General features: G+C 47.5%; 1 protein-coding gene across 1 annotated transcript; it reads left to right on the top strand.

Moving 5' to 3' along the window:
• Positions 1-27289, top strand: CTDSP1 (CTD small phosphatase 1). Its single transcript, XM_083748690.1, has 7 exons — positions 1-468; positions 15039-15187; positions 17467-17568; positions 18725-18781; positions 20131-20223; positions 20830-21015; positions 21876-27289. The coding sequence occupies exons 1-7, from the start codon at positions 81-83 to the stop codon at positions 22002-22004; spliced, it is 1104 nt and encodes a 367-aa protein (XP_083604816.1). The 5' UTR covers positions 1-80; the 3' UTR covers positions 22005-27289.

The raw sequence follows: 27289 nt of genomic DNA, 5'->3' as shown, positions 1-27289 counted from the left end.
AGGCCGCCGCCGCCGGCTATCCCGGGCGGCCCTCAGCCATTGCCCTTTTAAGGGGTAGCTTGAAACCGCGCCTGGGCTCCATGTTTGTATCAGAAAATCGTGAAGAGGGAACTCCATGTTGTAACAAAGTTTCCTCCGCCGCTGCCTTTTTCTTTTCCCCCCTTTTTTGTTTTGTTTTTCCCCTTTCCCCATCTCCCCCGCCCCTCCCCCACCCTTTTATTTTCCCCTTCCGTTTTCATTTCCTTTTCTTTTTTAAAAAAGCTCCCTGCCACAAAAAAAAAAACAACCCACCACCTCAACAACAATCTGTTAACTCCTGGAAAATTCCTCAAAGCGGCGGAGACACAATTGGAAGGAGGGAAGAGAGAGGAAGAGAGAGAGCGCCCTGCCCTTCTGGTCTAATGGACAGCGGGTCCATTATCACCCAGGTTAGCAAGGAAGAGGTGAACACGCCTCTGCAGGAGAAAGGTAAAGAGACCCGCGCGCACTGCCCTCCCCGAGGGGCAGAGGTCAAAGACGGGGCCGGGAGGGCATCTTCTCGGTGCCCACCTCCAGATCGCCAAGAAACGGGGCTTGGGGCCACTTGTTCCCATAACACGCCATCTCTTCAGCTTGACAGATCGGTGACAAGGGAGCTTAGGATCGCCTTGCGCGCGACAATAAGCGGGTGTAGCGGGGTGTTGAGGGAGCCTGCGCGCCCTTCTCGGACGCGCAAATCAATCCACGCCGGCCTCAGGTTCCGGTGGCAGGAAAAGAAGAGTGGCCAAGCCGCTTTTCTGGCGACGCGCGCTTCCTCCGGGTGCCCCCCCCCCCTCGTCTCCCCATTCTCTTGCGCGGATATATCGATCCACGATGCAACGCCCTGGTGCGTGGTCGGCCCAAGAGGCAGGAACCCTGTCCGATTTGTTGCGCCCAGTCCACCTCTGCGCCCTGGACACGGAGGCACCGAGGTAGCAAGCGCGGCGCGTTGCACACGTGTATGTGTTGTCTGTGTGTATTGGCTCTCGAAATAACCGCCTCGCCCCGTGGGGTTGGAGAGTGCCCTGAAATGCTAGCTTGGCACAGTAGCTCCTTCGAGTTTTTATTTCCTTAAGGGCTTTGTGGGGTGAGGAGAAAAACTGGGTGGTTTTTTTTTTTGGCGGGGTCCTACTTCCCTTCCCGTCTGTATTCTGGATCCTATAGCTTTCCTGCCCCCCACCCCGATTTCCTCACTGTGTGTGGCATTATTGAGGGAAGAGGAAGCTGTGCTTCGGCAACAGGCTTCATTAGGGAGGCGTATAAGGCATCCTCTTATTGATTTTTACAAACCAAAAAACCCCCCACACCCCATATCCTGGATGCATCTCCCTCCATCTTTCCCTTTGCGTGTTATGGGGCAGTTGTTGTTGCTTTAGAGCATTTTAAAGCGAAAGTGTTTTTCACGAATCACCGGCGAGGTTTTTTTGGTTGAGCTGTTTGCTGCTATGGGAGATTGGGAGCAGGGGAAAGCCCCCTTTGAGGAGGTGTGGGGCGGGCTGCACCCAGACTTGTGCCAGGTATTAGTAAACACACGTCTGTAGGAGGAGTCTTGTTTGATGGCGCCAGAGATGTTAGATAGGGAGCTGTTCCCAATTCAACATTATTTCAGGATTGAGACTCAGGGTGGCTCTCTCTTAACTTCCTGGAGATCCAGAGATTTTGCCTGACTTACTAGCAAGAGCAGCATTTTCTTGACCCTGGGTGTTAGCTTACACCTCCCTTTTTTCTATTCTAGGTGAGGCACACGTGGGCTCACTAGATAGGCGATTATGAAGGAGTTGCTCTGATAGGGCTGAGGAAAGATGCCATTCCTAGCACCCTCTCTCGGTGCTGGGTGAGTTGTAAACATTGCTGGTGGAAGGTGGGGGGAGTGGAATAGCCCAAGATGGTGCGAGTGTGGTGTGGTGTTTTGCTAGCTGCTTTTAGCTTTTCTCCCACTGCTTCCTGGTGATCTTGGCTCTGTCGGAATGGAAGCTGGCTGGCAAGTTAAGAAATCCTGAGGCCTTTTCACTAAGAAATTGGGGCATTTCTTGGGTCAGATGTGTCGGTGGCGGGTGAGAAAGAGGATGCTGCTCCCCCATGCTCATGTGCCCACTTGGACCCATCTGCTTTCGGCCATCTTTAAAAACACAACAACAACAACACCTTCTGGCTGAAGGCAGGTGGGGTGAGTTGGGCAGAGCCAATGCCATTTAGTAGAGAGTGCTGAGAGAGATGGGACAGTGAGCTGACCTTGCTGCAAGACAATATTTGTTCTGAATTGGGGAGGCACAGGAATTTCTCTTGGGCTACTAAGATATTTGACAGCGGGTAGTGGTGGTGCAGAAAAGGGTCTGCAGCAACTTGTAACTCCCTCAGCCAACTTTTGACCCAAACAATCACACATTATAGCCCCACCAGGGGCTCAGTAAACGTCCTGTTTATGCTGCCTGCCTGCAGCTCCCAAAATGAGGTGGGGGATGTCATCATGTACTTGGTAAAGGTAAAGGGACCCCTGACCATTAGGTACAGTCTTGACCGACTTGGGTTGCGGCGCTCATCTCGCTTTATTGGCCAAGGGAGCCGGCGTACAGCTTCCGGGTCATGTGGCCAGCATGCCTAAGCTGCTTCTGGCGAACCAGAGCAGCGCACGGAAATGCCATTTACCTTCCCGATGGAGCAATACCTATTTATCTACTTGCACTTTGACCTCCTTTCAAACTGCTAGGTTGGCAGGAGCAGGGGCTGAGCAACGGGAGCTCACCCTGTCATGGGGATTCGAACCGCTGACCTTCTGATCGGCATGTACTTGGTAGGGGATGATAAACGGCTGGTGTTGTGTGTATGGTTTGATGGGTGAGAGGTTGGGCATGAGCAGGCCTGTGTGACAGGGTTCCGGAGTGCTATCAGCCTTCCTTTTCATTGGTGATATTTTGCAAACGCTCTGTCTGAAGCAAGAAGGTAGAGCCTAAAGCTGGCAGTTTAGGCACAACAGGGATGGAACAGAAAAATGCATCCTGGCAGACATGTATTTGTGGGACAGTTTATGGTAATTGCAGGTTGGGAGACTGCTGTGGTGCTCAGGTCTTATTTGCAAGCTTCCTATAGGTTTCTGGTTGGCCACTGGGAGAAGATGAGATGGGCTTTTGGCCTGATGCACCTAGGCTCTTCTTGTGTTAACTGTTCTGAGCAGGCAACCAAAATGAGGGCTTTATCTTGCCACTGTATGTGGCTGGCCAGTTGTGTTTAGCTTGTGCCACACTACAATCTGTGGGGTACTGAGTGCTAGCACTACAGCTGCCATATACTGAGTTAAACCACTGGTCCATTTGGCTCTATGGTGTGTTTACAGGGATGGCCAACGTGGTCCCCTCTGAATATTGGTGGGTCCTTAAGCATTCATCAGCACCAGCCTGCATGGCCATTGGTCGGGGCTGATGGGAGTTGTATTCCAAAAACATGTGGAGGGCATCATGTTGGCTACCGTAGATCTACACTGTCTAGCAACAGTCCCAGAATTTCAGAAACAGATTTTCTCCACCTTTTTTTTTTTTGAGAGAGGTCAAGGGTTGAATCTGAAATCTCTTTGACGCAAAACATGTCCTCTGCCCTTGAGCTATTCTTCTTCCCTAAAAGATTGCCCATGAACCTGATGTGGAACAAAACAAAGAGAGGGAAGAGGCTGTAGCTCAGTGGTAGAGCATCTGCTTTGCATACAGAAGGTTGCAGGTTCAATCCCCAGCATCTACACGTAGGGCTGGGAATCCCTACAAGGCTGGGAGAGCCACTGCCAGTCAGTGTAGGCAATGCTGAGCTAGATGGGTCAAAGGTCTAACTCAGTATAGGGCAATTTCCTAGATTCAATTCCTGGCATAGAATCAGAGAACCATAGAATTATAAGGTTGGGACACGGAGTTCTGAATCTCAGCTAAAGCATCCTTAACAAACGGCCACTCAGCCTCTGCTTAAAAGCCTCCAGTGAAGGAGAGTCCACCACTTTCTGAGGGAGTCCATTGCACTGTAAAACATTTCTTACTGTCAGAAAGTTCTTCCTGGTGTTTAGTTCGAATCTCCTTTCTTGAAACTTGAAGCCATTGGTTCAGGTTCTACCCTCCAGAGCAGGAGAAAACAAGTTTGCTCCATCTTCCAAGTGGAGGACTTTTAGATATTTGAAGATGGCTGTCATATATCCTCTCAGTTTCTTCTTATCCAGCCTAAACATACCCAGCTCCTTCAACTGTTCCTCATAAGGCTTTCTTTCCAGACCCTTGATCATCTTGGTCACCCTCCTCTGCACACGTTCCAGCTTGTCAATATACCCTTTCTAAACGTGGTGCCCAGAACTGGACACAGTATTCCAGGTGTGGTTTGATCAAGGCAGAATGGAGTGATACTATTACTTCCCTTGATCTGGATGCTATACATCCGTTGATGCAGCCTGGAATTGCATTAGCTTTCTTTGCTGCTGCATCACAATGTTGACTCCTGTTAAGCTTGTGATCTACTAAGACCACATGTACTACTGGCAAGCCAAGTGTCCCCCATCTTATATTTCTGCAGCTGGTTTTTCCTGCCCAAGTGTAGAAGCTTACATTTGTTCTTACTCAAATTCATTTTTATTAGTTTTGGCCTAGTTCTCCAATCTGTTAAGATCATACTGAATCATGATTCTGTCTTTTGCAACATTAGCCATGCCCAGTTTGGTGTCGTCTGCAAATTTGATGAGCATCCCCTCAATTCCTTCATCCAAGTCATTGATAAAGATGTTGAACAACAACCGGCTCAGGACAAAACCCTGCGGCACCCCACTTGTCACTTTCTCCAGGATGATGAGGAACCATTAGTGAGCAGTATTTGGGTTCGGTCAGTCAACCAGCTACAAATCCACCTAACAGTTGCCTCATCCAGCCCACATTTTACCAGCTTCTCCAGTTAAAAGAGTAGCGGGGAGCAGGTGGTTCCTGAGGCCCTGGAGAGCTGTTCCCAGTTAAAGTGTGCAGTACTGGTCCTGTATGAAGCAGTGACCTGCAGAGTCATGTCTAGACACAGGATCTTCAGTAAAGGGCTCAAAGGATGGTTCTGCTTCCAGTGCAGACACTGATGGTGGCAGATGGTATGTGTGTTAATTCACCTCCAGATAGCCCAAACGTTCTTTATTTAAAAGCTTTGCCCTATTTTAGAGGATTGGCTGTAAATCTAAATGTCACATGAACACAGAATACAGCAGACTTCTCTTATTGCCCACATACAGCCCCCTTGTTCTTGAATCTGGATCTGCCAATGCGATTCTGGTTTCCAAAAGTGCCACACAAAGTCTGTAGTAATGAGATCAGAGGAGACGCCCAAGAGGCCACACTGTCCATCCAAGCAGAGCTGGCTGTGTTTTGTGAGTGGAACAGTAGCTGACCAAAGAGACTCTTTTTGTAGGTTGCCCCTTAAGGAGCCTGTTCCAAAGGGGTGTGTGTGTGTGTGTGTCCAGTGGTGGAGCTTCATGCTCCAGCACAGGGGCTGGAGAGCAGGCAGGGGCAGGGCTAGCGGATGTCCTGGGGGCAGAGCACCCAGCACGGGCGGGGGGGACAGCAGCAATGGCACCCCACCAGGATTGCGCTGCCGGGAGCAGTGCGCTCCCCCTGCACCCCTCTTCCTCCACCAGTGTGTATGTCTGTCTCTGTCTCTCTGTGTGTTTTAAAAAGTACTTTATGAATTTTAATGGGGAAGTGCCCATGTTTGTAACTCCCACTCAATTCCTGTTCTGTTTCCTTTTGCTTGACCAGAAAGTTGTTTAATGCCCAGCTCTGTCTCCCACCTTCTCTAAAAGGTGATTAATCATTCAATACAGCTCTTTTACCTGCTTCCATAAGTCATTCTCTTTCTGTGTCTCAGCCAACTTTCAAGCCTCTGGGTGAGCTTCTGTAGCCTCTCTTCCCACACCACACAAATCTAGCTCTCCGAGTAGCTCTGCCTATTATGCTGACTTATGAGTTGTGGCAGAATTCTGTGCTGTTGCACTCAGGCTGAGCTGCAAGCCAGGAAGTCCCCAGTTTGAGCCTGGCCTCTGCCACAAAGTCACTAGAGGGCCTTTGGGAAAGGCCTCTCAGCCCCTCAGGGACTGTCCCTACCTGCAACAGTGAATAGATAATACTGAATTAACCTTGCAGGGGTGCTGAAAGGGTTACAACTGAGCAGAGCATGTGAAGTACGTTGAAAGCGCTATGTTAAATATTATTTTAATAAATTATCAGATGGGGTGGAGGAAGCTGCTCTTAACCTTCCACCATGGTATGCTAGTTTATCACATGCCGTTTTAAATGTGAAAGGGCATTAAGCTACAAGCTCCTCCTCTACATTCTGAAGCAAGCGCCCCAGAGTCCCACCATGTCAGTCTGCAGCTTCATTCTACGCAAAGTGTGTAAGGATAATAATAACCTGTGAGCCTCCCTGAGACCTGCGAGTATAGGGTGGTACATAAATTCAACAACAACAACAACAGCCCTCCTGCTAAGTACTAATGTCCTAGGCAAGTTGATGTTGGAACCCTTAACTGATTGAATTAACCTCCCTGTCTCAGCCCAACCTGCAGGAGATGATTACCTGCACAGTGGCAGATTTCATTGAGAGTGTGCCATATTCCTAGCCCCAAAGTCCAATATGGAAAAAATAAAAATGTTGTTGGGAGATACGTGATAATGCAGCGGTTGGCATACTATGTATGGGCATTTCCCATGGCAGATGTTTGGGACTATGGCCCCATCATTCCCAATCAGCATGTCCATTTTGAGCCCAAGGCTGATGGGGGTGGTATGTCAAAACATCTAGAGCAGGGATAGGCAACCTAAGGCCCATGGGCCGGATGCGGCCCAATCGCCTTCTCAATCTGGCCCACGGACGGACCAGGAATCAGTGTGTTTTTACATGAGTAGAATGTGTCCTTTTATTTAAAATGAATCTCTGGGTTATTTGTGGGGCATAGGAATTAGTTCATTATTTTTTTTCCAAAATATAACCGGCCCAACACATGGTCTGGTTAGGGACAGTGGACTGGCCCCCTGCTGAAAAAGGTTGCTGACCCCTGATCTAGAGGGCATCAGGTTGAGGAGGGCTGGCTAAGACAGAGAGTTCAGCATTCTTCTAGGTCTGTTTAGGTCCGAGTTGAAGAACCCGAGGTCCAGCTCCGAGGCCCTTCTGGTGAAGTTACAGGGAATCAGGCAGAGGGCCTTCTCGGTAGTTCTGTGTACCCTGTGGCAAACCCTCCCATCAGATGTCAGAGATAAACAATTACATGACTTTTTGCAGACATTTGAAGGCAGCTCTGTTTCAGGAAGCTTTTAATGTTTGATATTTTGGTGTGTTCTTTGATATCCTGTTGGGTGTTGTCCAAAGTGGCTGGGGTACATTATTATTATTATTATTATTATTATTATTATTATTATTAACATTATTGTTACCTATGAACCTATGGATATTACCAGACTACAGCTCACACAGTCACTCACCATTGGTTGTGCTGGCCAAGGCTGAAGTCCTACACAGTGTCAGAAAAGTAGTGTACTTGGTTGGGCAAGGCTGCTGTATTTCTAAGCCCCAAGTATAACTTTCACTTTTGTTTACCAGAGTATTGAAGGTTTCTGTTTCCATTAAAACAAAGGAATGTGTTTTCTCTCTCTCTCTCTCTCTCTCTCTCTCTCTCTCTCTCTCTGTGTGTGTGTGTGTGTGTGTGTCCTTCAAAATATACCAAATAGCAGAAGCACAATTTTAAGTGCTGTTTACTAAATAGTAGTAAGTGCGTCTCACATTCTCAAAGTAGTACATTTTGTATTTCATAATTCAGTTCATTAGTATGGCAAATATTTCCTTTCCCCCACAATATGCCACCCCCACCTGCCACCACTGTCATGCCTTCCAAATCTTCAGACGCTTTGTATCTGTGATTGGGATGGTCAGGGCTTTGTGCTGGACTTGGACTCCTGTCGGGTAACTCCTATCCCCTTGATCATGGTAATTTGGTCTCCTCCTCCTTTCTCAAGCCAACCAGGTCAAGTGATGGGCTGGGGGAAGGATGTGTGTCCTTGAAGGGACCTTTTCAAGGGTCATGCATGTTTATGTGAGGCAGAAAAACTGTCAAAAGACAGTTGCTTCTTTCTATCTTAAGCTGCCTTTGCCAACCTCATTCCGGGGCTGGCCGGGGGTGATGGGAATTGTAGTCCAAAACATCTGGAAGGAACTGGGCTGGCAAAGGATTAAATGATCTTCCAGACTTGTTTACATCCATCTACTCTCTGATTATTGCATTCCAGGGAAAATGATATTTGCATCTCCTTCTATGGGGATTTTTATTAAGAATCTGGATTAGTGCCTTTCAGGCACAGTATAATAGTAGGGGCTATTGCCTAAGGCCAAGGAATTGAACTGGATAACACCCAAGATTACTAACAATTCTATTGATAGTAATGAACAGTTAATAGATGCAAGGTCCATGTGGGTATCTGCAAAGGAACCAAATGGACAGTGCTCCATGCGATAAACCTTTTGTAAACCTCCACACAGATTGCGTGGGTTTAAAACTTAGAGGTCTGCCACACAAGGAGTTGCTTTTAGAAATTATTTTCATCCTTCATTTCTTTTTTTTAAAAAAAAAGATATTCCACTTTTTCTCCAAGCTCAAGGTGACACACATGGTTTTCCTAATTCCCATTTCATCCTCACAACAAGCCTGTGATATCAGATAGTATGAGAGCTAGGGATTGGCCCAAGGTCAATTAGAACCCTGGTCTCCCAGGTCCTAGTCCAGTATTCTAACCAGTACACCACACTGGGTCTCGGCTTATGTACAGCTTATGACATGCCACTCCACTCACATGAATTGCATCGTATATAAATGGAATCTTTGTTGCTTAGGGCAAATTTCCAGACCACCTGGGCACATGGTGGACTGTTGGGAGTGGCTCTGCTCATTGGCACACAGTGGTCAGCAGGCACCCTTTTTTGTTTGTGTGCCCAGGACTGTGAGATGAGAATTGAATACGAGACTCATTCTCACATTCATAGCTCAGCATTGTCTACACTGACAGGCAGTTGGGTGTCCAGGATTTCAGATAATAATTTTTTAACATTTGAGGTGGCTAAAGGCAAACTGCTATTCCATCTGATTCATACTGAAGATGGGAATGATAATATTGGCCTGCCTTACAGGACTGTTGTGAGAATTACTTAGAGGGTTTGTTTGAAACCCTTTGAAAACGTGAAGTATGCTATTAAAATATTTAGTACCACTATTATTAGACATAAGTAGAGCAGCAGGAATCTTGTGAGGCATCAACAAACTCCACATTCCTGTGAGTCTTTCAGCACTCTTTAATCTCATCCCTCAGTAATGCAGCCTTTTGGTTTCCCAAATGTCACAAATGCGTAGTATGACAAACTCAAGATTTTGTTCACCAGCAAGCCCAAGGACTTGACTGTCACCCAGAATACTGAGAGAGTGAGACTCTTTTATTTCCCCAATTTAATAAGTAGCAAAGGAGAGAGACCCTCATACATCCATTAAACAACACTGGCACTCTCTTTCTTTCTTTCTTTCTTTCTTTCTTTCTTTCTTTCTTTCTTTCTCTCTCTCTCTCTCTCTCCCTCTCTCTCTCTCTCTCTCTCTCTCTCACACACACACACACACACACACACACACTGCTTCTCTACCCTGCTAAGAATTCTGACTGTGGAGCATGAATTCTCAGGGTTCCTTGACACAATGGTTGCTGCAGTGGAGTGGTCAGAGGCCTAGTAAGCTGGATCCATTTGCTTATTGATTTATTTATAAGATTTCTTACCCTGCCCTTCAGCATAAGGTGGTACGGTACAACAATTGAACGTACAATTATAAAAAATAAATAAATTCAATGATAAAACACAGCTTGTTGAGTCAGAAACTGGGCTTGCCTGCTTTTATGTCTGAAGTGTGAATGATAAAGATTTTGTTTTCTTTTGAGTGCACAGGCTTTTGTCTTCTAAGGAATCATTATGGTCACCTGCTTTGCGTTCTGCTCTTAATGGAATATTGCTTTAGATTTGCATATTTCACTATGGGGACATAATTTGACATAGTTCGCTGTGGTGGTGCCACCTTTTCTTTTGATTTCTTCCCCCCCCCCCCAGAAACAAATTTGTGACATCTGCTGAAAAGAGTGGCCATGAGCCAGATGTGGAACAACAAAAACAAAACAAAGAGAGGAAAGGGGCTGTAGCTCAGGAGTGAAGCACCAGGCTTGCATTCAGAAGGTCCCAGTTTCAATCAGTGTAGACAATGCTACCCTAGATGGACCAGTGATCTCACTCTGTATGAAGCAGCTTCCTATGCACCATTTTGTTATCCTGCCTGGTGGAACTCAATGTATAGCATCCACACCATCCTCTTACAATAGCAATATTCTGGTCTGTATTGGGAAATCGGAAGTGATTTCTCTCTGGTGATTTTTTATTTTTATTTTTATTTTTGTAAGGATCAGATGTTACAGCAGATTCTGAGTTGGGATGTTGTTTCTCAACCAGGATGGCAGGCGGTGGGGAGGTGATGGAGCTGTGCTTTTCTTTTTGCTAGGTGTATGTGACTGTTTCACAAGTGTCTGGCCAGTGACTGACACATTGCCTTGCATTTACGCTTCAGCAGCTGCTCAGTATTCAGGCTTTGAAGCCCCAGCAAATATTCAGGTGGTGTTTTGTATTCATGTTACGCATCCCAGGTCTCTTTCTTTTTTAAAAGGCTGTATAGGTGGTTAGCTGAAACTGCTTTACTCGGCCTTCTGGTTTAAATACAGAAATGTGCTTTTAACAAAAATTCCCCAACAGCAGGGGCTAAAAAGGTTGTGCTGTTTCCTTCCGGTTGCCCTTGACAGTAAAAAGAACAACAACCATGTTGTTGCGAAAATGAGGACCAAACAGGAAGAGGGATAGCCCTCCCCCTTGCTGCATATTTACAATGTATATCTGCCAACCAAAGAACATGGTGTACCTAATAAAATATGCCAAATGCAGGGATAGTGATTAAGTATACAAGACAAACAGTTCTCGAGATTGCAAATACGCTGGCATAGGAACAATGTGTCACCTCTGGATCAACATGTCCAATATTGCCATTCTGCCTTCTGACATCTCACTGCGTGTCCTGAAACACCATTTGCATAACCTGCAAACTACAAGTGGGCATTAATGCATAAGTCACTAGGGTAGCCTGATGCTGTTCTTCCCCTACTGCTGATCTTTCTGTACTTCTGTACTCTCCCCCCCCCCCCCCGGTTAAAGACACTTGCTGAAACTGAACCTAAAGCAAAACCTCATGTAGATGTGCCCCCACTGCTTTATGGGGTTTAGGTGGCAGGCCGCTACTCTACACACAGGTTTGCTGTTGTTCAGAGGTGCAAACTTGTGCCAAAGATTGAGGGGCCCAGATCACGCGCACGACATCATGCACACAACGGGCTACCAGAGGGTGGAGCTGAATGCAGTAGCCGGCAGCTCCTCCTCTCTCACACTTGGCAGCCACACCTTAGAGCTACGCTTGTCACCGCACTCGGCCTCCTCTGTCTCCTGACATTTGGGAACATTGGGGGCCTGTCTAGCCCCCCCTGAAAATTATTGTAGAGGCCAAAAGAGCTCAACCCCCTGGAGTTTGTGCCCCTGCTGCTTTTACATCCATCTTGGCCCTCACTGTGGTGGTAAACCGGCAACTGAACTTTGCTTCATTAGCCCGCACATGGGAGCTAACATAACTTGAAAGCAATTAATTAATTAATTAATTAATTAATTAATTAATTGTGCATGGAAAGCTAGCTTGTCTGAGAGAAGTGTAGGCTGGAACTCTTCACCTTGACATTTAGTTGTCTTTCTGGACATATATTTACACACACACACACACACACACACACACACACACAAAGAGAGGAACACTTAGTCATGTGAGCCTGCACCTACAGCCTGAAGTGGTACATCTCTGCACCCCAGCTGCGTCCCCTCAGTGAGAGCTCTGAGATGCAGAGAAGCAATGCCCTTTTCCTCCTTCACACATGGAAGATAATGTATATGAGCGCAACCAGCAAGAGATAAAATTGCAAGACGTGTGTTACCTCTGGCTAGTCCTTCCCTCCATTTTTTGTTTGCGTGCATCAACCTTACTCACTAAAAGAGCTCCGCACACCATCTTACATGCAGCAACGTAGGGCCGACGGCAACTCTAGATATCTGAAGCCGTGTCTTGTGCAGGTTCTTGGTTCTCTGATCTTGCAGTATTTGAAAGGCTGTCCCCCTCTTTGCCTACACTTCACCCGCTTGCACCCAGCTTCAACCTCTCCCTCGTGGCTGCTGACTAATCTTTGGAGAATACCTGTTTTTGTTCTTCACATGGTGTTGAGGCAGTCGTTCAAAGTAAAGGCAGAGGAGCCCACCTTGACGCAGGGCTGCAGGAGCCTTCATTGCGGCTTTCATATAGATGGCTAAATAGCAGGCACAGATGCCAGTGCTGCCCTTGTCCATCCAGCTCAGATTTCTTCCCCACTGATGACCATAAGAAGAGCCCTCCTGGATCAGGCCAACAGCCCATCTAATCCAGCATCCTGTTCCCACAGTGGCCAACCAGATGCCTATGGAAAGCCCACAAGCAGGACATCTCTCCCTACTTGTGATTCCCAGCAACTGGAATTCGGAGGGCAATAACACTAAAGGTAGAACATAGCTATTGGGACTAGCAGCCCACAGTCCTCCAGGATCTCAAGCCAAGGGGACCCTTTCCCATCACCTGCTGCTGCCTCTTTCCTTTTTAAAACTGAAGGTGACAATAATTGAACCCAGGACCTACTACGCCCAAGGCAGGTGCCCTGCCAGTGAGCAATGGCTCTTCCTTTGCATCTTGGCATGTTTCCAGAATAGCAAGAGCTCTGTTGGTTGGGACTGGCAGAATTGGGGACCTGGAACAGCAGGGAGCTGAAAAGGCAGAGACTGCAGGAGGGCCTGCCAACTCCCCGCCCCCTTGCACCTCCTTGCCTGGCTGGCTTCCTTGGCCGCTCACTCCCAGCCCACAGCTTTGGTGTCTTAAGATCCAGGCCGTTCCAAGAGGAGAATCTCATTATCTGGGGCCCGGATTATGGAGCGGGAGCTGCTCACAAGCAAAGGGATTAGATGTGAAAGTGAATTTAATCCAGAACCTTGGCAATGGCATGTGATTAAAAACTCCTCAAGTACTCCAGGTGCCTGGAGCAAGTGTGTGACAGGAGAGAGATTGGCAGGTGGCAGGAAAAGCAAGACCATATTTCCCATCTGCCTAGACCCAGAAGAGGATGTTTGTGTGAGAAGTAGGAAAAGAAGATGGGGTGGTTTGTGTGTTTTGTTGTTGTTGTTGTTCTGATAGGCAAAAGGAAGGGGCCCCTGCAGCACATCCATTCCACTGAAAATGCCAAAACCTTGGAAATAATAGCAAATATTTGAATCCTGGCGGGTCTTTTACCAGGTAGGATTTGAGCCTTTTTAGTTGGTTTGTTCCTTCACTGCCCATCCCACCCACAAACCCTCCTCCCTTACCTAGATTGTATCAACATCCCACCCGGCAGCCCCTCTGGTCCAGCATCCTGTTCTCACAGTGGCCAACCAGATGCCTGGGGGAAGAAGCCCCCAAGCAGAAACCAAGCGCAAGAGCCTCTCCCCTCTTGTGGTTTCCAGCATGCAGCATGCTTGCCTCTGGTTGTGGAGGCAGAGCATGGCCATCATGGCTAGTAGTCATCAAGAGCCTTCTCCACAAATTTGCCTAATCCTCTTTCAAATCCATCTAAGTTGGCGGCTATCGCTGTTTCCTGAGGAGTGAGTTCCATAGTTTAACTGTTCTCTCTGTGAAGCAGCGCTTTATTTTATGTGTCCTGAATCTTCCATAGTTCCTCTTCACTGGATGTCTATGAGGTGTCGGATGACGAGAGAGTGCACCAAACTCTTCTCGGTCTGCTTTCTCCACACCGTACATAATTTTGTAGTTCTCTGTTGTCACCTTTTCTCTAACCCAAAAGTCTCCAAATGCTTCAACCTTTCCTCGTGCTCCATGCCCTCGATCATTTCAGCTGCCCTTTTTTGAACCTTTTCAAATTCAAATTCTCTGCACTCCATTTGGAGGTGACACAACCTGACCTGTATGCAGTATTCCAAGTGCGGTTGGATTTCTACCATGGCATTATGATATTGGCACTTTTGTTTTCCTTTCCTAGTGCTCCCTAGCATGAAATTCACCTTTTCCTCAGCTGCTTTCATCCATTGACCATTCTGGTTCAGGGCTGATGGGAGTTTTGGAGTCACATCTGGAGGGCTGCAAGCTCCCCATCTGTGTCAGAGCAGTTGGCCTGGCTATATTTGGCACCTCCCGCCTTCCATCTTCCTCTCTAGTTGGCCAGATGCATGGACCTCTCTAGCTGACAGAACTGTGGCCTGCTTTTGGTGATGGGTTGATTTGGATGTCTTCCAAGGACCTGTGGCTGATTCTACTTCCCATGGTTTATTCTTTTCTCTCTCAGAATGGCAAGTGTACGTTCTTGACCTTGTGCAGGAAGCCACAGCCAATACTGGTTCCGTGGCAGATGTGTCCTTCTCATGCACACGGTTGAAAACACACCTGCTCTGTGCACGTGCAAAGTGTTTATTTGGTGTGCACCTTAAAACTACCACCCACAAAGAGGAGGGAAAGCAAATATCCCTTGGGCCAGGAAGCTCTTGTTGTTAGTGCCCCCTGTTGAGATTTTAAGACACTTGCAGGAGTTTTTCCACTGTGTTTAGGGCACTTCTGCAAAGGACCAAAGGGATAAGATGGACAAAGTGCAGAGTACATTCAACAGTGGCCCAATCTGTACCATGTCTCACCTGCAAGATTGAGTCTTATGAGCAGGGCTGTGGAAAAATACCTCTGAAGCAGCCAGGCCTGGGAGCGGGGAGAATAAAGACGAGGGTTTGACAAGACAGCACTCCCATCTTATTTATACTTATCTCTGTTTCCCCCCCTTCATCCCCCTCCCCTCCTTCTCATGCAGGTGCTCAGAACCCATCACCTTCCAAGAAGCCCAGGAACCGCAGCATCTTCCAGTCCCTCTTCTGCTGCCTTTGCCATGACAACTCGGAGCCTATCCCTGTCAACAACAACGCCCCACTCCTGGTGGAGGAAAATGGATCGGTGCCCAAGGTAGGCCCCAGCTGGCTGGCAGATCACTTGCTTGAAATGACCAAGGGAAGGGTTAAGCATCTAGTGGGGCAGGGCAGGGCTGGTTTCTTGGGCGAATTGACATTTTAGACTTTTGCTGGATCTACTTTGGTGTGTGTGTGTGTGTGTGTGTGTGTGTGTTTAACCGCAACCCCAAGATCTACCAACCAAAGCTGGGTGCAAAAGACAGGTTTGGAATTAAAAAGCAGGGAGCCTTTGAGCCTAGGAATTAGTTTTCAGCACCAGAAGTGAACGGACCTCATAGCCCTTTTGCACAAAAGTTCATTTCTGGTTAGCTTCCTTCGTTTTAGCAGCCTAATTTAGATGTTGCCATTTTGCTGTTCTCGCTGATAAACATTTGGGGAGTAAGAACCCTTGTCGATCCTCTGCAGATGACCCAAAGATCTACCATTCAATCCTGATCTGCCTTCTGCTCAGCCCTCCCTTAGGGCAGCAAACTTGGTTGATTACAGGAGTTCCAAGATTTTACAAAAAGGAACATTGCCTCCCTTTCCCCTCCAACTCCCAGGCTCTGCTTCTCCCCATCCATTCATAGTCGTGATGCTTTTTAAAATTTCATTTTGGGCAAAATTCCCAAGCCTTTTGAATGGATGCAAATATTTTCAGTGTCAAAACCATTCAGGCCAGGCTGCAGCTAGGAGAGTGCTTAGAAATCTTAATGGGCTTGGTCATGTGGCATGATGAAGCCCCTGCGCACCTCGCAAGAGACTTGGAGTGCACATTACAGATCATTTAATATGCATTAGTTACCCTTTTCCACACATTAACTGGCTTCTCGTCCTTGCAGCGAGGGCACTTGCATTCTACAGAGGCAAGGTTTCTACCTTGGTACCCCAGGCATTGGGGCAATAGACCTTTACATTTTCCTTTGCTGTAGGAGCTGAGGCCGGCTGAGCTCCTCTTGCCCATTTCCACCCCCCTGCTGGCCCTGTCACATGCCCTCTGCACTCCCTTGCTGAGCTCAGCAGGACCTCCAATGTGCCACATGACAGGTAAGGGAGAGGGGGGCAGGTGACAGGATGGGGGGAGAAGGAAATGGATGAGAGCCCCAGATGCAGCTGCCTTGAATTTTAAAAAAGGAGAAGCAAGAAAAGTAAGTGTGTGTGTGTGTGTGTGTGTGTGTGTGTGTGTGTGTGTTTTGTGTGTGTGTGTGTGTAGCACTAATGATTAAGAAATGCAGAGCTCTCCAGTTACACAAACACTGTGCAGACATTTTATAACTATGGAGTATGAAAACAGACAAATAACCGATGAGGTACCCCCAAAGGAATAAACACAATTTGCTGCATGTGAAACAAGCAACCTTTGGTGGCTCTCTTAGGCAAATCCATGACTAGCTTTTTGTCTGTTTTTAATCTTTGTAATGCTCTGATGTTTTAAGGATTCTTAACTATTGGTGTAACACGGAGCTTTTGCATTTATAGAATCATGGTATTTGGAAGGGGTTCCAAGGTTCATCTAGTCCAACCCCCTGCAATGCAGGAATCACTGCTAAAGAATCCCTAACATATGGCCATCCAACCTCTGTTTAAAAACCTTTATTGAAAGAGAGCCCACCCCCTTGGTTAAGTACTATTTAAGCCCTCTTCTTGTTTGTCCTTTTGTTTGTCCAGGTTTGTTGCTGGGTTAGATTTCCTCTTTTCATGAAGCCAGGGGCCTAAACACATGGCAGGCTGCTTGGGTTAGATTGCCAGCCAAGTTAGGAAGAGCACTGGTGGCTTTGTTAGCCCAGCGCTGCTGAGCTACCAGCTCCTTTCAAACTGGTAGTCAAAAGTCCAGTGGATTCTATACTAGAGCATCTTGATCCTTGTCGCTAGTGCCCTCTGGTGCCCAGTTGTGTAATTGCAAATGTTTGTGCTTTGTTTCAGAGCAGATCCTACTCCCACTCCAATGTCACCCCAGCACAGCTCCTCCTCCTCCCCAAAGTAAAACTTGTGACTGCAAGTTCACAAGATGGGGAATGGTTTGGATATTTTTTTAAAATAGATGCTCCAGTCCCCAGTCCCTTTATCTTGGTGCTACCTTGGACTTCATCATTGCTTTCCAGGAGAACTGTGTCCAAGGTCTTTATACCAGCCACAGCATCCCTAAATACTGATTTGAAGACTTGGGAGTCAGCACAGGTTCTGAGCCCACCATCTCCACTGCCCTGCTAGCTGCCAGTTTCCCTTGCAGCATGACTCTGTGTCCTGCACTCCTCCTCACAATATTTTCTCCTGTGTGTGTATGTGCTTCTGCAGGCTACTGTCAAATACCTCCTGCCAGAAACCAAGCCTCAAGATTCCAGCAAAATCTGTGTGGTCATTGACCTGGATGAGACATTGGTACATAGCTCCTTTAAGGTTAGTCCTTTCTCAACTGTTTTGCACACAAACACCCCACTGGCTGCTCTAGCCTTTTGTTGACTCTCCATCCAGACAACTTTATTTATTTATAATTTTTAAGAGAATTTATAATCCACATCCCCACTATTTGGAAATCAAGGAGGTTCGCATGATTATCCTCTCCTTAGTGCAGAATCCAAGACACCTTTTAACTCCTGCCTCCGTCCCTTTAATGACTTGCACCCCCCCCTTCCTCTGCTTCCCAAGTTTAGGAATAAAATCCAGAGGTGTCACTCCCACCTTTCTCTTCCCTAATCCAATATTCTCATCCTTCTGGTCCAGAGCTAGGTGAAGCACCTACAGAATGTGTAGCTCCATTTCCTCAGCTTGCTCATCCTGAGTTGCACCGCATTTTAAGTGCATTTATACCTAGCTGCCTTTAGTTTCATGATATAACCAGGCTGCACAATTTGATATTTCCCAGGTAATGGAATCTGCTGTTCAGGTTTGCAAAATCTGGAGGATTTTTTTTTTTTTTTTTTTTTGGCCTTTACCCATTCTCCTACCATGACAACATTTTTTAAAATGTAATAGTTTCTCTTTGTTGTAAGCCACCTTTTGTTATTGGGTAGCATATAAATCCTTGGAAGTAAAGGCCTCTGGATTCCATTCCTGGCAAACCCAAGAGCCCTGGTTGTGCTTTGCCCAGAAACAGCCCTGGCTACACCATATGGACCTTGTGCTGCCTTCCAGCTGCTGGTTAACCAGCTGCCACCAGCTCTTCTGGAGCAGTGGGTAAGGCAAGGGTGAGGAACCTGTCCCTCCAGATGCTGCCAGACTCCCACCACTGCTGACCATTAGCTCTGCTGGCCTGGAGAAGGCTCCATTTACCACTCTGTAAGAGAGGAGACACCTTCCGTTCCTGCTGCCAAAGATGTGTGCTAGTGCCAGTTGCCCTGAGAGACGGTGGCAGGTGGAGAGGAAGTACGGTGTGAGGGAGCAAAATGGCTCACTTGCAGGAAGACCAAAGTCTAGAGATAGCCTTGTTGCAGAAACCTAAGCTTATATGATGAGAGAGTACGGCTATGAGAATCAACCCTGGTAGTTGGGAAGATGTGAAGAGCAGAGGAACCCAGCAGAGGAGGTCTAACTTTCCAACTCTGTCCCTTCCCAGCCAGTGAACAATGCAGATTTCATCATCCCAGTGGAGATTGACGGGGTCATGCACCAGGTATGGATGCTGCCGGGAGAGCCTAAGGGGTAAAAAGAGGGGTTCTGGTATTGGCAGTGCTCTTCTCAAAAGGGGTTGCTGCATTTCATAGCTGATGTTGAATCACCAAAGGTGACTATGGGGCAGTTGTTGGTATGCAGCGCTCAGGAAAAGGAAGGAAACCGTTTGGGGGTCAGTTGTGGTGGAGGATAGGGCTGAGCTTTTGCACCCCTTTCATTCATGTTTGCCATCCCTACTTAGAAAGGCAGTGGCCAGGTTCAAGTAATCCAGGATAGGCTGTGAATACTGCAGTCAGCCTGTTCTCGATTACTTGGCCTTGGAGGCAGCCAGCAGCACCAGCCAGGATGGATACAACAGCTCCGTACCATCAGCCTTTGAAGAGGAACTTATCCACTGAAGACACTTTTCAGGTGCTTTGAATGGTTCCTGGGTGATCTAGACCAGCCACACCATTTCATATCACACACTTTGTATCTCAGAGGGGACATCTGAGTGCTGCATGTTGAAATGTAGGAAGTAAAGGAACCTCTTGCTCTGATGTACCAAGTTGCCCATGCATGGGAGCCAGCCCCAGGATACTGGGTGGAATCAGGATACTAGATGAAAAGTCATAGAGTATCTTGTCTTGGGATGTGTGAAATCCTAGAGTTGGATTCCAAAGCTAACAAGCACCTCTAGAGCCAATCTTTCATGTAGGCCTGGATAAACTATCCTTCGCAGAAGTTTCTCCAACCTGTATTCCTTTCTGATGTCCACAAGTCATCTTGATAGTTCACATCAGTTGCCAACCTGTCCTCAAATACTAAGAACTAATATTAAATCTGTGTTGTATCCTCCTTTTCCAAATTCTTCCCACTGAAGCTTTGGAGACTGGCTGTTTTTTGTCGCACTTGCAGCTAGACATATGTGTTTTGGACTCAGGCGTCTGTACCTGAACAGCCGCATGCTGCGGTTGAGTCATCGCTTAGGGGACAGACCACCTGCCCCAGATTCAGTCCCCATCATCTCCAGTCTGCAAGGATAATGAGACAAACACCCCCAAGCCACTGCCAGTCAGAGTACAGAGCACTGGGCCCAATGGACAAATAGCCTGATCTGGTATAAGAGGCACCTTCCTAAATCTCTGTGTGCTCCTTGGGCAACTTGTTCCACCAGCCAGTCTCTTCTTCCACTCTTGGGGGTGGGGGTTTCTGATGCTCAACTTAAAGCTGCTGAAGAGAAGAACAACATGGTACCCGTGGTATTCAGTAGCCAGGAAGACTGGGTGGGGACTCCCCATGCTTCAGCTAACTAGTGAGCGGATTTGTGCCCTGCAACCCCACCTCCATACTCTCCCTTCCCCTCCCCAGGTGTATGTCCTGAAGCGACCGCATGTGGATGAATTTCTACGACGGATGGGTGAGCTCTTCGAGTGTGTGCTCTTCACCGCTAGTCTGGCAAAGGTGAGATTCTCCTCCTCCCACCTCCACACCGGAAAGGGTGATTGTAGACTTCAGACTCCTCCCCTGCTCCTACCACCCCCATGTAGTGGGCTCCATTGGGGGAAATTGAGGCACTGGGAAGAAAAAGCAAGCTGCATTGGGCAGGCAAGCACTGATTTTTCTTCCGCAGTGGATTGTCGAACAGAAATACAGAGCCCTTCATCCCTACTGTAAACTGGAGTAGAGAGGGTTAGCCTCCCATCCAGGATTAGAGCTGGATTAAGTCGTCAGGAGAGGAGGACAACTTTTTAAAATGAGTGCATTGCAATAAAGCATTTGGAGGAGCTTGAACGTAAAACATGAGCACTCCGAGGAAAGGGTTTGCAGTGATTCTTTTCCTCTAACCTAGCCCCCATTCTTCTACCTGGGCAAGGGAAACTGGCCGAGAACCCAGGGAATATGCACACTTACCTCCTGGGATGGGAGAAACGGAAATCTAATCATCAGAGGAAGGTGAAGCAGGCTTCTGTGGATGCAAGTGGAGCAGTTCCAATCTGTCCCATCCCTTGCAATAGGCACGCACACCTGAGAGGGTCAAACTGACTCTCCTTCTCCTCCTAACCCCAGTATGCAGACCCCGTGGCTGACCTGCTGGATAAGTGGGGAGCCTTCCGTGCCCGCCTCTTCCGCGAGTCGTGCGTCTTCCACCGTGGAAACTACGTCAAGGACCTCAGCCGCCTGGGCCGCGACCTCACACGGATCATCATAGTGGACAATTCGCCTGCTTCTTATGTCTTCCACCCAGATAATGCTGTAAGTGGCCAGGTAGCCATCAGCTTCCTGGCTTTTGCTGGCAATGCAGAGTGGAAGGAGGGGGTTGTGTAGGCAGAAAACTAAAAAAAAAAAAAAAAAGCTGTACAGGCTCACTTTCTCCACCCTGCTGCACAGAGCTGCATGCTAGAGCAAAGCTTAAAATATACAGGTGGAGAACAGAGCAAGGGGGGACCTCAGTGCGATGGTCACATGCCCATTCTTTGGGGCGACCTCTCACACTTCGCTGCAGCGCTCTCCCTTTTCCTCTTCCGTCCAGCTCTTTTGGACTACAACTCTCATTGGCTGCGGCCGATGGGAGTTGGATTACTAGGATCACCGTATTTATTCAATTTATATCCCACCCTTCCTCCCACAGGAGCCCAGGGTAGCAAACACACCTGTAAGAAAAGCATTTTAAAAATAGCTAAGAACAACCACATACTCTCAGCCAGCGGTTGCCGGAAGCAGCATATTTCAGACATCAAATGCCTGGGGTAAACAGGGATGTTTTAAAATTGCTCCAGAAAGAGCTGGAGGGGGCCAGGTTGGCAAAAGCAGCACTACAAAATTCCCCTTACACTTGGGCAAACACAGTTTATGCAGAGCTCCCTCAACAAAAGGCTGAGGGAGACTCTGTGTGTCTGGGCTGCTCTTGCACTAGGCTGGCATTCTTCCATTCCCACAATGCACCATGATGGGGAGAGTAGGGCTCTGCCTCCTGGTCTTGGCCCCACTGTTTGCACACTGTGGCAGCCGGAGCACTGTTCTGGGCTCAAAGCACGCCTACCTACAACTCATTATCATTGTTATATGTATTACGTACTTGCCTCCTAACCGCTTCCCTTCTCCCACCGTGGCAGGTGCCTGTGGCTTCGTGGTTTGACAACATGGCTGACACGGAGCTCCTGGACCTGCTGCCATTCTTTGAGAGACTCAGCAAAGTGGACGACGTCTATACAGTGCTAAAGCAGCACCGGACTAGCAGCTAGTGACCGCAGGGGAGCTTTGGGCAGGGGAGAGGAGAGGAGGGGCGTTTGCCCGTCTCAGCTGCTTCCCTTTCATTGAGCAGGACAGCCTGCTCCTTCCCTCAGCCTAGCCCCTGGCAGCCTCAACGCACAGTGCAGAGCACAAGAAACCCTGCAGGGGGCATCATCAGAGAGTGCTTGTTTCCGTGGTGCAGCAGGACAGGACCCCTCTCTCTCAGTGTCCGAGTGTGATCTTCATCTCCAGAGAGAGGAAGCCCCTTTCGACGCTGTGTTTTTAACGGTTTGCCCCCTTGAATAATGGGCTGAGGAGACTAGGACCTCAGCCCAGTTTTCCCTGCCCCTCTCATACCAGACGGGACCAAACCTTTGGTCCTTTCTCCTCTAATCAAGGGGGGGAACCAGAACCCTACCCCATTCCCCTGCCACCAGGTCTCGGGGGTGCTACACAAGAACCGGTCCCAGGTACCCACTGCATCTCGCCACTGTTTGCATCTTCTCCTCCTGTTTCTTTATTAGGTGTTGAGGCCTAGGTTTCTGGGCTTATAAGTGTCCCAGCTCTGTTTGTGGTGGTGGCGGCCACTGACTTGACTGGAGGCAGGGAGAGACCCCAGGTGGGAAGTATCTGAGAGAAGTTGGGATGGGGAGACGAAAGAGAACAGGCAGGACTCAGGATAAAGCGGGGGCTGGAAAGATGTGGGGAAATACAAAGTGGATTGAACATTTAGAGGGACTCTGTTGCATCTTGTCAAAGAGAGAGGGCATTTCTGCTTCAGAAAGACAGGCAAAGCTGGTGGGTTTCGGCTGAACGTTTGAGGGGTCCTAAACTGGATGCAGCTTATTTGCCATTGTTGAATAAGCCTTCTCCTTTGGGGTGCATACTGGATTGGAGTTGTTTCTCCCTCCCCTTGGTGGAGAAAATCCTGATTTGGAGAGGAAAATCCCAAGTTTTACTTAACTTTTTGGAACTGGTAGCAACCCAACAGAGGGGGGAAAGAGATACTTGAGGAGCGAGAGGGAAGAAATTGGTGTGTTTGGGGAGGAGAGAAGCTTTTCTCCGCTGAGACGCAAGATAAAACTAGCTCTGTCAGTTTTGTCAACAGGGCCCTGTGACAGGCGCCTTAAGAGGGGAGGGAGTGACCAATCCAGTGGTTATACCAGCCCCAGATCGCCTGCCTTAACCCCATCCTGCATTCTATCTGGAGAGAATGCCTGAAGCTGTGATTTCTTGGAGCAAGAGAAAGATGGTTCACAATATCAATCGCTAGTAGAGAAGGGGGTCTGAGATGAGAGATTGTGAAGATGGCTGTGAGGAAAGTAAGCGCTACTGGTTGATCTGTGCTAGGGAGGAAGGCCGCCACCTTGAACAATCAGGTTTGACCCAGAATAAATTCTTCAAAGACTCTGAGGCTTAAGAGTGTGGGTTGGTGAGACTGACCTGCAGTACCCATGTATGACTCACTCCAGTTGTCCTCCTTGATGCTTTTCTATAGTCTATGCCAGCCCTCAGCTTTTCTTCCTTCAGCCTCTGGCTTTTCCAAGGCCTATTCTTCAGCTCCTTCAACTCAGCCCTTCCTGTGACCATAAATCACACATGCATAGGCCGATCTCTTCCTCTGCCGCTGTAGGTTTATTTGTTTTCCTCTTATGCTGTAGTGCCTTCAAACCTTACAAGGCATTGAGGTGCAACTCTTGCCTTTGGGCTGTGGTTGGAATTCTCCTCCTGGACTTTTGAGGCATGTGGGGGAAATTGTGCCTTTTGGAAGTGATGGACCTGTTGGGATCCTAAAGAGACAAGAGTGGATGGACACACAATGCTGGTTGTGGTGGCGGCTGGCGCCTCTGTTTCCAATGCTTTGCCGACAGTCCAGCCACTTCAAGTTCCCAAAGGTGGTTTTGGCCAAAATCAAGCTGGCCATTCCTTTCCTTTGAACCATATTTCCCCCCACTTTGCCCAGCAGCTTTGAAAGCCTGTTTTTTAAAAGGAAAGAGAATCTTTAAGTCAGAGTAGAATTGCCTTGGTCCTCTGCCAATCTGTTCTGCAAGATAATGGATTCGCCTTGGTTTCTTTCCAGTGCCACTCTGAATTTGCCTTAAAATGTTTTTTGGATACAAGAAAACCTTGTGCCTTTTTTTTTTTTTACTATTGTTCTTGGCTGTTTTGTTAAGAAAGGACATGATGCCAGGGCTCTTCAGAGCCTCAGCCCATTCAGGATGGAATGTTTCAGGAATGGGGCAGGATTTGGCTCTCAGTAGTGGCTCCTGGAGTAGCCTGCTGAGTCAGAGCAAAGCGCATTGCTGAACCTCACTGCCAGGGTGCAAGCAAGCAGTCCTTTGCAGCAAACTATGACCTTCTATTTAAATCTTACTAAATTGCTGTTGTAACATAGTGGAAGTACCTCATCACTGCCAGATTGGACATTATGGGGGATACTGGATGCCTAGAAACCTTTGAGCAGCAGGGAACCTCTGCCCTTCCAAATGCTGCTGGACTTCAATTCCCATCAGCCCTGGCCAATGGTCAAGGTAGATGGGAGTTGCAGTCCAACAACAATTGGAGGGCCGTTCCTGCTTCTAGCAGCTACTGCAGGTGTGGGGAGCCTTTGTCCCTCTAGATGCTGCTGAACTACAACCCCCAGCATCCCTGGCCATTGGCCATGCTTGCAGCACCTGGAAAGCCAAAGTTTCCCCACAGCTGAGCTGCTGCTGGATTTATCCCTCTGGAATGTGCAATGTTTAGTATTGCCAAATTTAAAACCAAGGAATGAGAGCAGGCAGGAGGGAAATATCTTTTCAGAAAAAGTTTGTTGTGTATAAAAGTTTTTTTTCAGTGGAACAGTAAAAATAAGACACACATACTCCGTTGAAATCCCAAGCGTTCCCTAGAAAGAAAATGTTCTTAAACAAAAAAAATTATCCCTCCTTTTTCTTTCCTTTTTGCTGCTTGCATATTTGTAGTGTTTATGCCAGTAGGATACAGGATAGCCATTATCCATAGTCGCTCCTTGGGATGCCTGAGGAAGGTTGCAGGTTCTTACATGAAAAGCCCTGATTTGCACCTCCTAGGCTCATGGATGGATCGAAACAGCTCCCCACAGGCCTTCTTTGAATGTGCAACACAGTTCTCTCAGCATTTTAAATGTATAAATAGGTATTTTGAGAGAAAATGCACATTTAAATATGTATTTAAATAGTGAACTTTCAAATGACTTTTTTATTTAAATGCAAGGGTAAAATCATGCCAAAGTGGCACAAAACGAAATAGAGAAGATTCCTAGGTATAATATCTTTTAATCTAATCTGTACCAAAGTCAAGTCAAATTAACAACAAAGAGTTTGGTGGTACCTTAGGTGCTAACACTTTGTTGTTTTTACAGCAACAGTCTAAGATGCAAACCACTCTTGGGGCTGTGGAGGAATTGCGGCTGTAACTGAGTGCACCCTTTCTTGAGAGACATGTTCCATTTAATGCATTGGGGCTTGCCTCTGATTAAACTTCCATGGAGTTGCTCTACATGTCTCTTTGTTTTTGCCTCAAACACCTGCTCTACTCAGTGCTCCCCCATTAGAGTAGCTACATTTGGCCAAGTTTGTACCATCCGAATTGCATCAAATTCCGCTGGCCTCTCCAGCCTCTTGCAGCGTGGTATGGCAGAAACTCTTCACCCTTCTGCACAGAACATTCAGCAATTGTTCAATCTGGCAGTGTTGAGGTGCTCGTTTGCTCGAGGCCGTGAGTCACTCATGATCTGCAATGCCCAACAGACAGAATGCTCCTAGTCTGAGCTTCATCCAGACAAGCCCTCCGTGTGGGGAGTTGCCCTGTGCACCCCCACAGAAAAAAAATATTTTTATTTTTTACAGAATGTGGAAAGAATAATTTTAACTGGGCACATTTTTAGATTATATAAATATGTATAATGTGTATATATTTTAGGAAAAATGGAAAATAAAAAACAATGAAGCGGGATGGGGGGGAGGGAAACCATCTGAGGATTTTTATAGCTGTATTTTTAACAACGTTCCTGGGAGATGGTGATTGTTTTTGTGTGGTTGGTTGTCATTATTCTTGGTGTAAAAGGTGCGAGTGATCTTTGCCCATGAGTGGACACCTCTGTCAGAGAGTATGCTCCCCCTTCTCCAAACGCCTGCCGATTTCCCCTTCCTCATTTTTAACACATCAATAAGCTCAGCATTAATTAAGCTTAGTTCGCCAGTAGTTAGGATAAGACACTTATTCCACCTTTATTTGTTTTTCCACCTGCATCAGATTATGGAAGATCCAAACCTGTTCACATCTCCCTTTCCCTGTTTCACTACAGACACATTCTCTGTTTCTGTCCATCCACCTCTACCCCCTTCTCACTGGATGCTAGCTATTTTCACCAAAAATGATACTTGCGGAGGTAGTAGCTAGCAAGCCCATCCTTACAGGGGAATGGCTTTTGCTCAAGAGTGAAGCTATTCTCCTTTTCCCATTAAATTGCACCCCTCTCTCCTCTCATTTATTTTCTTCGCAGCAAAGGAGAGAGAGTAGAAGAGTACCGAAGAACCTGAAGCCCTTCAGGCATTTCTGAACTCCGACTCCCATCATTCCTGACCATCGGCAGTGCTGGCTGGGGCCAATGGGAGTTGGAGTCCAGCAAGAGAGAATCACAGGTTCCTCATGCCTGGGGCAGAGATTCAGTGACAGCGAGCAAGTTTAATGCAGTATTGGGGAAACTCCGTGCTTTATTGGGAAAAGTAAAAGCTGATAACCTTTTCAGTGCCAACCTGGAAACTACAAAGAGCCACAAGTTTTCAACTAGCCATGTCACTATGGCTCATTTTGCCCTCTTGAGTTTTCTGGGGTGACAGAGAAAGTTGTCCCATCAGATTCTCAGGCCACAAGCTTCTTATTGAAGCTATGCCTTACTGCCCTCTGGAAGGTCCTTAATGCAGGTTGGCAAGGGGTAGAATGTGGCCCTGCAGATGTTGCTAGACTACAACTCCCATCATCCCTGGCTATTGGCTGAGGCTGATGGTAGTTGGAGTCCAACAGGTTTCCCCATCCCTGCCTCAATGCCTAGCTCCCCCCCCCCCACGAGCGATTGCCTTTGGAGGAGGAGATGGAGATCCTCTCCACTCACACCTGTTCAGACTCATGCTGTGTATCTTCTGTTGACCACAAGCTGATCTTTTTTAACAAATGGAAGAGAGAGTGTAAGAAAATCACAATTCCAGATCAAAAGTGCCTTTTTGTGTGATTCAAACTGTAAAATAATCTTTAAAGAAAAAAAATTACAAACTCA

The sequence above is a fragment of the Podarcis gaigeae genome (genome assembly GCF_964106915.1).
Source record: "Podarcis gaigeae genome assembly, chromosome: 1".
In the NCBI taxonomy this organism is placed as follows: Eukaryota; Metazoa; Chordata; class Lepidosauria; order Squamata; family Lacertidae; genus Podarcis; species Podarcis gaigeae.
Note: the sequence above shows the minus strand (reverse complement) of the source record. Positions and strands in the feature narration are given on the sequence as shown.

What these genes read in the sequence shown, in the direction of transcription:
- CTDSP1 (XM_083748690.1), top strand. Translation starts at nt 81, where the DNA reads ATGTTTGTATCAGAAAATCGTGAAGAGGGAACTCCATGTTGTAACAAA. An exon ending in AAAATGGATCGGTGCCCAAG is followed by an intron (nt 15,188 to 17,466) that starts GTAGGCCCCAGC and finishes GTGCTTCTGCAG; the next exon opens with GCTACTGTCAAATACCTCCT. An exon ending in TTGACGGGGTCATGCACCAG is followed by an intron (nt 18,782 to 20,130) that starts GTATGGATGCTG and finishes TCCCCTCCCCAG; the next exon opens with GTGTATGTCCTGAAGCGACC.